The 10697-nt window shown below is 30.3% G+C and overlaps 2 protein-coding genes and 1 pseudogene across 2 annotated transcripts in view; 1 reads left to right on the forward strand and 2 right to left on the reverse strand.

Annotated features, from left to right (window-relative positions):
* The window catches only part of LOC125864848 (shaggy-related protein kinase NtK-1), a 122029-nt gene that overhangs the window by 57402 nt on the left and 53930 nt on the right, over positions 1-10697 (forward strand). The gene's annotated exons all lie outside the window — the stretch shown is intronic.
* Positions 416-1506, reverse strand: LOC125853295 (peroxidase 5-like; annotated as a pseudogene).
* LOC125853385 (peroxidase 5-like) lies at positions 8649-9765 on the reverse strand. The gene is made up of 2 exons (XM_049533101.1): positions 9556-9765; positions 8649-9413 (listed from the first exon to the last, which is right to left on the reverse strand). Exons 1-2 carry the CDS (start codon positions 9763-9765, stop codon positions 8649-8651), a joined length of 975 nt encoding a protein of 324 aa, XP_049389058.1.

A 10697-nucleotide genomic window follows, 5' to 3' on the forward strand; every position in this document is an offset into this window, starting at 1 on the left:
TTTCTCCGGCTCTCCCCCCGTGCCCGTGAAGGAGTTGAGCATAGAGGCGTTTTAGTTTTTAGAAGGAAAAAAAAAGTTAGTTCTAAAGTCTACAATTGTTTAATGCTTCTTCAAAATTGAACCATAAGAAGCTAAATTTATATTACTTGATATCATATCATAAGCTGCTTAGTTTATATAACTATGCCGGTATTATACTTGAAAACGAAACATAATTAAATTCTATATTTTTGGCAACAAATATTCACGACAAATTTTACTACTTCTACTCATGGGCTTCCAAATAATCTCCTTTTGCTTTTTCTTGATAAAATAAATGGAAGTTGTCCAATACACTTATCTTGACATTGAAAATGAATAAAAAAATGTGATGATACAATTAAAAAATCAACAAGAACAAAAAAAGTATCACTGATTAATTCACAACCCTGCAGTTCTTCCTAATCTCTCCTTGCATCCCAGTCATAACCTCTATGGATCCCATTTTAACCATTGCATCTGCAAATTTATGAGCCCAATTTGCACCATGAATCGCATTACTCCTCGCCATCCTAGCCGTTGAAGGACTGTTCCATAGCGTCTNCCTCTATTATTCTTCAAATTGAGATAGTACTTATTGTCCAACCTATTTGGAGTATCAACATCAAGTGGAGCAATTGGATCAGTGGTAGAAGGATGCGGACATCTTTTCATCAATTGTTGGGCTAATTTAGGATCCATTGTAGGATCTTGCGGGTGAGTTGAATTGAAAGAGTAAAGTCTATCAGAAAATGAAGAACAACGTGATCTTCCAATAGAATGTGCACCTGAAAGTGTTACCATTTCATCTAAAGAAAGTCCTTTTTTAGCGAAATTTTCCTCTAGCTCTCCAGCATTTAAAGTGGAAGGGGGAAGGTGTACGGTTGGTTCATCTTTAAGGGATACTCTTCCGTCTCGACGACCTGATGGAACTGAATACCTAATGCCTCCAAGCTTAAAAGCACTATCTCTTGCAGCAAATGCAATTATATCTGAACATGAAACTGTTTGTGGGCAAACAGATTCTAGCTCAATTTTTGCCTCATCGATCACTTCATAGCCTCGTAAGCTTGGATTATTTGCTGGATGTTCTTTTTCTGTTGGATTCCCTGGAGTTGGATCCAAAAGGATGGAGGCATCACATCCCTGAATCATATAAAATTTGAAGTTAGATATTGTTAGTTGAACTAACCTTTTACTAATTTCAGCACACAAAATCAAAGAAAAAAATTGATTGACTCTCTAAACAGTAACACGTTCACATAAAATGAGACGTACCCTAACAAAACAATCGTGGAAATGCATCCTGATGATACCAGCGCCAAGGCCAGGGTTACTAGACACTGCTTTGTTGACTGCCTTTCTGACAATGGATTCTGCATTTGGGCAACTTGAATGGTAGTACCCGGTCTTAAGAGATGCATTTGCAAGTGTAAAAACAATGAAAAAATATAACATGAACAAAGTTGACAATTTAGCATTTTTCATTGTTATGTTATATGATAAGAAGAAGGGATTTGAAAATTAGATGATAACCAGTGCTGGAGTAATATATGGTTGCTTAACTATTTATGAAAATGAAGAACTTACTACTGATGAAAGGGAAAAGAGAAGGATGGAGTATTTATAGGAAGGGAATAGAAGCAAGTCTTTGATTTTACTTGGTAAGATAATTAGCTAGGTAACGCGTAATTTCAATAGCGACGACTGCTTCTAATTAAAATCAGGAGATAGTTTCAAGCCTCCAAAATAATTTTAATGTTCTGAATTATTCTTAATTATTTAATTAGTGGGAACTGGAAAATGGTCTCTATTTCCAGCAACGTTATTTTTAATCTTTATCTTCAAATAAAAGTATGAATTTAAATACAACAACAAAAAAATTGCAAGAGTATAGCCAACAGGCCGCTGTTCAATCAAGAAACCAACCTGGTGACTAGCTTAACACTAGTGGGCAAATTTTAATACTACTTGGATAAAATGGTGACGTGAGAATGTACAATTTCTTATTTTGAAACAGTTTAGGTGTTTCGATTTTGGAGTCATATAGTAATTATATCAAAGTATTTAGTTATTTTGTTTATTCAGATCGTATTCACGTCAATTTTTCGTGATAATAACAATGTGTGTTGGTATAGATTCTTCATTCTGCAATAACATATATAGAGTATTTATTTATTTTTCACACATTCAAAGACTAATTACAGTCTTTTTATGGATATATTTTGGACATTTAACTTTTAAAATAATATAATTACATATATAACACACACCATCAATAAGAATTAGGAAATATTACAACTCGATAGTAAATCTATTAGAGACTCAAACTAGATGAAAGCAACCTACTGAATCGATTATGAGTTCAAAACATATTATACCTTTTATTAAAATTATAGTAATTTTTCACATATATTTTCTTATATGCCCAGCCAATACGTTCTCCATCCGCCATCGGCGGCTACGTAAATATATTTTGGCTCTAATATAACACTACAATTTTTGTTAGTAGTATTGAATTGTTTCGACTACCATGACGCCACCTGCCAGCCCCACATATGAGAACCATAATTATAAAATAATATTTTTTTAAAAAAAAAAACAAGAAAGGTAAGTATTAAATTAAATGAAATTAAAAAATATTAATGCTGGGTGTATTTGTATATTTGACCGTGTGTTAGCCAACAGGCTGTTCAATCAAGAATTTGACCTGAAGCTTTATACTAGTGGGTAATATTAACATTTTAGTTTAGCTGAGAAACAATTTGATTTTTTAAGACAATTTAGGTGAATCTACTCCATTGACCTTTAATATGAAAGCCAGCGTTTGATTAAATATTGTACTTAATTATTTTGACTTTTTTGTTTCTCTTCTAAAAGTGGTGTTCATGAGATTGTTTGGTCGGTTATTTTATAAAATTTATATCGTCTTAATTTTTTGGTTATTTTATAATATATAACCAATGTATTTCTTCGATATCGGTACGGGCAGTTTTTTTTTTTTTTTAACTTTTAAAGTAGGGAAAATTACACGGTTAAGCAAATTTATACTACTTAATTACTCCTCATAGCTATAGTTTGCTATAATTACCACTCGCGACTAACATTAACCATTAATTACGTGGACTGACTTCGAGTTGTATAATTAGCCACATTTGTATAATTCGCCACTAACAATTCTTCTTTTGATTTGTATTTATATACGATGATTTATATTTGTATATGACGATGATTTCCTTTGGTTTTTCAATCTTGTCACCATATACATTCAATCTTTTTTGTGTATAACTTTTTAAAGTTTGTATAAACGTGTAGTTTTCAGATTTTGTATAGTATAATTTATATAATTAATTTGTATAATATATTTTGTATAACTGTTTAAATTTTATATGTTTATGTCTATACAATTTGTTATTTCAAGTTTTATCATATTTGTATAATTCTAGACTTTATATTACTCAAGTATACAAAAACACGCGAATTATACAAATTTAGCCGCGAATTATACAAATGAGATGTGAATTATACAAATTATTTCCCTCTCTCGCTCGCCTCTCTCCTCCCTCTCCCAATCTCGCTTCCCTTAACAAATGCATATGTATAATATACAATTATCAAACCGATATACATATACAATTAACCTTTCTCCCACTCTCTGCTTTCTCTCGCTCGCCTCTCTCCTCCCTCTCCCAATCTCGTTGGCCATATATACAAATGCATATGTATAATATACAATTATCTAACCGATATACATATATAATTCACCTCTCTCGCACTCTCTGCCCTCTCTCGCTCGCCTTTCTCCTCTCTCTCCCAATCTCGCTAGCCTCTCTCCTCCCTATAACATGTAGCTACGAATTGTAATTATCAAACTATAGTTATGGAGAGTAATTAGGCTATTTTTGAGTGGCTATATGTGATAGTTCCTCCTTAAAGTATCACCTCATATATATTATTATTAAAATATTTCTTTCACAAATTGTTCTTGAAGAAGCAATTTGATTCTTCACCATAAAATCAAGAATGTAATACTTTATTGTCGTATTGTTTGATCTTAAACATTTAATGGAAGTATTTGCATATATTTTACCGCATTGTTTAATGAAGTATCTATTATAGGATCTTTTAATTTTAAATCAAATTAATTAAAGGATAACTAAAGAGTAAAACTCAAAGTCGTCCAGTCACTAGAGGTCTAGAACCTAACTTATATTTAACATATTGTTAATATATAAAATATATTTACATACATGTAAGGTTATTCGGTTTGGTTCGGTAATTTTTTTATTTTTATTATAAATTAAAAGGACAATCCTAATTGTTTGAGATAATTATACACTTAAATAAAAGTCCACAATTTTATTGAAAAAATGATATAAATTGGCCCGACTAAATTCGATTCGGACGATTTTTCATATTCTTTTGACACCCCTTATAGTTAGCATCAGAACAATTGGAAAAAAGAGGAAACAACATAAAACATATTATTATTGATTAGTTGACCACTCTGATACATGCATGTATCGTGAGTCAGATTATGTGTGCTTTATTTCAGACACAGTGTATCCAAAGCGTAATTAACATGTATATCTAGAATACTTCAACTCATTCGCCTCTCTTCCTCTTTCATTTGAGTTTCACAATTTCATGTATTTGTATATTAAGTATAAATATCATGTATTTCATGTGTATCCAAAAGCAATTTCATATGACAGGCCTGATATCAACTTCATCCAGTACTATATCTGGTATCAAATATCTAGTGTATTTCGTATCAAATATGATGTATCTGAAGCAAACTCGAACAATGTATCTATTTTATTTGTGCATAGATATATGTACACTGATATCAAATATGAACTGATACGTTTATCAATTACGTATGTCTAAATGTCATCACCACGAACAAAAAAAAGGAAGAGAGAAAGAGAAAGATGGGAGAGAGGGAGGAAAGATGTGAGCAAGAGAAAAGAGAGTGAGGGGAAAGAAGGAGAGAGAGAGGGGGGTGGGGGAGGAAATCTGGTAGGAAAATATTATGTCATGAGTGATTATATAACTATTTTAAATTATAGTGAAATTTAGGAGATGTGATAAAGATGTTTGTCAAGTAGTTTTTACGCGGACTAATAAAATTGGATGGATGAAAAAGATAAAATATGTTATTCAAAGGCAATTATGAGATTATATAACTGATTAATTAATTAAGAAATACTTATAATTACTCAATTAATCATACTGTTTCGGTTCGTCAAAAATTAATTATTTCGTTACATGGGGAACTAGCACATACTATTTGAACGTACGTAGGGCTGATTATAACCCAATTTTTCTCATATAATTAAGAACTTGAGCGTAAGTTTGCAGGTAAATTATATTATAATTAATTTGGATCGAGCCTTTCATTATCTACTACCAGGAATAAAGCCAATAAGAATTACATGCATGTATATAATAGTATTTGTGATAAATATATTTAAATTACAATTGGAATGAATCAAGTACACTTGAAATGAAATAAAAAAATAGATGATACAATTAAAAAATCAACAACATAAAAATAAATAAAAAATCGGTTGATTAATTCACAATCCTGCAGTTCTTCCTGATCTCTCAACCAACCTTAAGAGATGCATTTGCAAATGTAAAAACATGAGTGAAAAAATATAACATGAACAAAGTTGACAATTTAGTACTCTTCATCATTATGTGTTAATAGGGATAAGAAGAAGGGATTTGAAAAGCTTATAATCAGTACTGGAGTAATATATGGTTGCTTAGTTACTATTTATGAAAATGAACAACTTACGACTGATGAAAGGGAAAAGAGAAGGATAGTGTATTTATAGGAAAGGAATTGAAGCAAAAGTCATTGATTTTACTTGGTAAGATAGATAGATTGCTAACGCGTACGTAATTTCAATAGCGACTGCTTCTTACGAGATGGCTTAAGCTTTCAAATAATTTTAATGTTTTTTAATTAATTAATGGGAACTGGGAAATGGTCTCTATATTCAGCACATTATTTTTAATCCCTTTCATGAAAACGTTTTTGGTGTTTGCATTTTTATTTTTATTTTTTTACATTTAACCATTGTTAACAAATACAATTATTTTTTCTAGGAACACAAAATCAATAAATTGATTTTTTTAATTTTTTTATTTATAACAGCTAAATAAAATCTAAACGTCAAATATTAATATACATTTTGCACCTCACTATAATAATCATTTCAATTTTCAGACAAACGTCGTCAGTTCAACGATATTTGACTCAATTTGAACGTACCATCCTTTGCCCATGGTCATGCTACCAATTTTATCTCTCAACTGATCAAATAAGTATCATTTAAGCCCCATCTTAATTAGCCTTACAAGGTAAAAATAAGGATGTATATATTTACCGTTTGGCTCTAAATAATAAACTATAGTTTTCTGTTAATATTGTTGAATTATTTTGACTACGCGGAAACACCTATAAAATTACTGAAATACACGTCTTATGTTTCCTTTATTTTTAATATTTCCTTCTATTTCTAAAAACCTCTAAAATCCCTTATTTCTCTCCTAATTCTAAATTATTTTATAATGTATCCGAGCTAGTTTTTAATGTATCGAGCTAGTTTTTAATGTATCCGAGTTACATATTATGTATTCGGTTTATTTTATAATGTATCCGAGCTACATATTATGTATCCTGTTTATTTTACTTTTTCAAGGATTAATGTAATTACAAACTAAATAGGAATAGATTGTAATTTCATATTAAAACTATGTGATTCCTAAAATTTATACATAAAAAAATCAAGTAAGTCAATTAGTATTATTGTAATATTTGTATTTCTGACCGTGTATTAGGTATACATTAACAAGGAAGAAACATGCATGATTCAGTATAGCAAACAGGCTGCTCAATCAAGAAATTGACCTGCAGACTAGTGTTACACTAGTGGCCAAAATTTAAATAGTACTTTAGTTTAGACTAAAGGGTGACGTGAGAAATTACAATTTATTTATTTATTTGAAACTGTATATGTGTGTTTTGATTTTGGAGTCATATAGTAATACCAAAGTATTTATTTATTTTGTTATTTACATCGTACTCTTGTCATTTTTTATAATAACAATGTGCTCTGCAATGACATATATATATATATATAGTATTTATTTAATTTTAGTAAGTTTTCATATATATTTTTATGCGTAATGCAAACGCTAGCGAATATGTTCTTTATTCGCCATCGTCTGCTACGTTCCTTTATACATATAAATATCTTTTGTTTGGGCTCTAATATAAGACTACATTTCTATCAATATTATTGAATCTTTTTTTTACTACCAAAACGCCTGCCACGTCATAAGAACCAAAAGTTTAAAAAAAAAACAAGAAAGCGAACTATTAAATAAAAATTTTGACCGTGTATTAGCCAGCAGGATGTTCAATCAAGAAAGTGGCCTGCAGCTTTACACTAATGGAGTAATGAGTAAATTTTAATACTGTAGTTTGTATTAAGAGGTGGCTGAGATTTTTTTTTTTAATTTATTTTTTTTAACAGTTTAGGCGAATCTAAAAAGGTGGAAGTTCTTAAAAAAAAAAAAAAACACTTCTAATTGACCTATAATATGAAAGTCAAGCCAATACTCAAAGATTTTACCTACTTAATTACTTCCTTTTGGATTGCATCACAATAATAGGACAAAAACTACAAGGATGAAAAATATAAATGTGTACTAAAAAGCAACGATGAAACTATATAACTGATTAATTATGAAATACTATAATTAAAAGGGTAACATGATGATTATATTAGGCAATGGCTGGATTAATCCTTTCTTGGTGGGGTGATTGTGGTAGCTCCACATACACATGCAAATTCCCTGATATTTCCATCGAATTTGTTGACGTTGTAATTGCAAGAACCATTTCTGTTAATTGCCATGGCCACGACGAAGAATCCATGTAGATATAAGTAGTCATTTATAGGTTTATATATATGTGCAATAGAGATATAGATGCACAAGATTTGAGAAAATATGTGATTGAGTAACCCTATTTATAATGATAAAAAATCAAATTTGATAAGTACTATAAATTATATTCTAGAAATGTTTCTATTATTTAATCGATAAATTAATATTTATTTATTAAAGGGGTGTTATGATATTCAATAAAGGTTAATTTCACATTAAAATCATTATATCTTACTATTTTATGTATCATATTTACTGAATTCACATAAAAATAAATTTATTATTTATAAAGTACAATGTATATGCATGATTCATTGTAATATATTTTTGTTAAATAATTCATTGTAAAAGTAAATTCATTATAGATTAATGTTTATTGTTTCTTAATAATCAAATATTATTTATTGTATTTTTACTAAAAAGTAAAAATATTGATTGTATGATGGTGAAAGAAAAAATGATATAAGCAACATAAGAAATTTCTTGAAAGTATATTCAAAAGTGACTTCTCATTTAAAAGGTGTCACAAAATAAAAACACAAATTTAAATTACAATTGGAAAGAATCGGTTACACTTGTTCTTGACATTGAAAATGAAAAAAAAAAAGTGATGATACAATTAAAAAATCAACAAACCAAAAATTAAAAAAAAAATCACTTGATTAATTCACAACCCTGCAGTTCTTCCTAATCTCTCCTTGCATCCCAGTCATAACCTCTATGGATCCCATTTTCACCATTGCATCTGCAAATTTATGAGCCCAATTTGCACCATGAATCGCATTACTCCTCGCCATCCTAGCCGTTGAAGGACTGTTCCATAGCGTCTGATCTGAGGTTAACAGTCCTCTATTATTCCTCAAATTGAGATAGTACTTATTGTCCAACCTATTTGGAGTATGAACATCAAATGGAGCAATTGGATCAGTGGTAGAAGGACGCGGACATCTTTTCATCAATTGTTGGGCTAATGTAGGATCCATTGTAGGATCTTGCGGGTGAGTTGAATTGAAAGAGTAAAGTCTATCAGAAAATGAAGAACAATGTGATCTTCCAATAGAATGTGCACCTGAAAGTGTTACCATTTCATCTAAAGAAAGTCCTTTTTTAGCAAAATTTTCCTCTAGCTCTCCAGCATTTAAGGTGGAAGGGGGAAGGTGTGCGGCTGGTTCATCTTTAATAGATACTCTTCCGTCTCGACGACCTGATGGAACTGAATATCTAATGCCTCCAAGCTTAAAAGCACTATCTCTTGCAGCAAATGCAATTATATCTGAACATGATACTGTTTGTGGGCAAACAGATTCTAGCTCAATTTTTGCCTCATCGATCACTTCATAGCCTCGTAAGCTTGGATTATTTGCTGGATGTTCTTTTTCTGTTGGATTCCCTGGAGTTGGATCCAAAAGGATGGAGGCATCACATCCCTGAATTATTTTTAAAAAAATGAAGTTAGTTATATTGTAAGTTGAACCAACCTTTTAAATTATTAATTTTATAGTGATAGAAAAAAATGTTTTGACTCTCCTAACAATAACGCATTCACATAAATAAGAGGAACGTATGTACCCTAACAAAACAATCGTGGAAATGCATCCTGATGATGCCAGCGCCAAGGCCAGGGTTACGAGACACGGCTTTGTTCACTGCTTTTCTGACAATGGATTCTGCATTTGGGCAACTTGAATGGTAGTAACCTTTCTTAAGAGATGCATTTGCAAGTGTAAAAATAGTGATAAAATATAAGATGAACAAAGTTGACAATTTAGCACTCTTCATCGCTATGTTTTATTACAAGAAGAAGGGATTTGAAAAGTTGATAATCAATCAATCAGTTGAGTAATATTATATTGTAATGATGGAGGGGAAAAGAGACGGATAGAGTATTTGTAGGAAATTAAAGAGACAGAAAGCACAAGTCTTTGATTTTACTTGGTAAGATAGATAGCTAACGCGTAATTTCAATAGTGACTGCTTCTTAATTAGGAGATGGCTTCAAACTTCAATTAATCTTTAACACTTTGAAGTATTCTTAATTAATTAGTGGGAACTGGGAAATGGTCTCTATTTCCAGCTACATTATTATTAATCGCTCATATTTAAATATTAAATAAAGTTCGAATTTATGTTTTATCCAATAATGTAACCAAATTTACTCGCTAATTATATTGTCTCTCAACTCCATGTCTCCAACAGGCTTTTTGTTGGACAACAATTAAACTTCGTTATAATAACCCTTCGTTTTTGTTATAAATGATCTGATTTTCTCTAGAATCGATTTTTAATGTTACATTTTGCTTCTCTATAACAATATTCAACCTATATATAACAATAATAATATTTACTATGACGGTAGTGTTTTGTAAAATTACCCCTCTATATCAATTATATACAAATATTGAATAATTAGAGTAATATTTTGTAAGAGCTATATTATGTAAATATTTTTGAAGTGCAAGATTATGTTTGAATGTCAAACACAGTAAAATTCAAATATGAATATCTAAAAATGATAAAATTGTATTTAAATGGTGTTCTTCAGTTATGATCATATTTTTACGAGGAAAGTTATAGGTTATTTGTATTTGCCTTTCTTTTTACCTTCATACTCTTTCTATTTGGTTAGATTGGTTATAAATATATTCCTTCTTTTTTGTTACACAAAATCATTAAACTTAAATTTTGCTTACTTTTCTTTATAATACTCCGTA

Source organism: Solanum stenotomum, chromosome 1 (genome assembly GCF_019186545.1).
Source record: "Solanum stenotomum isolate F172 chromosome 1, ASM1918654v1, whole genome shotgun sequence".
Classification (NCBI taxonomy): domain Eukaryota; kingdom Viridiplantae; phylum Streptophyta; class Magnoliopsida; order Solanales; family Solanaceae; genus Solanum; species Solanum stenotomum.

Excerpts from the sequence above, each read along its gene's own strand:
- LOC125853385 (XM_049533101.1), bottom strand. The coding sequence starts at position 9,765 with ATGAAGAGTGCTAAATTGTCAACTTTGTTCATCTTATATTTTATCACT. Across the intron at positions 9,414-9,555 it reads TCCACGATTGTTTTGTTAGG|GGATGTGATGCCTCCATCCT; the intron begins GTACATACGTTC and ends AAAATAATTCAG.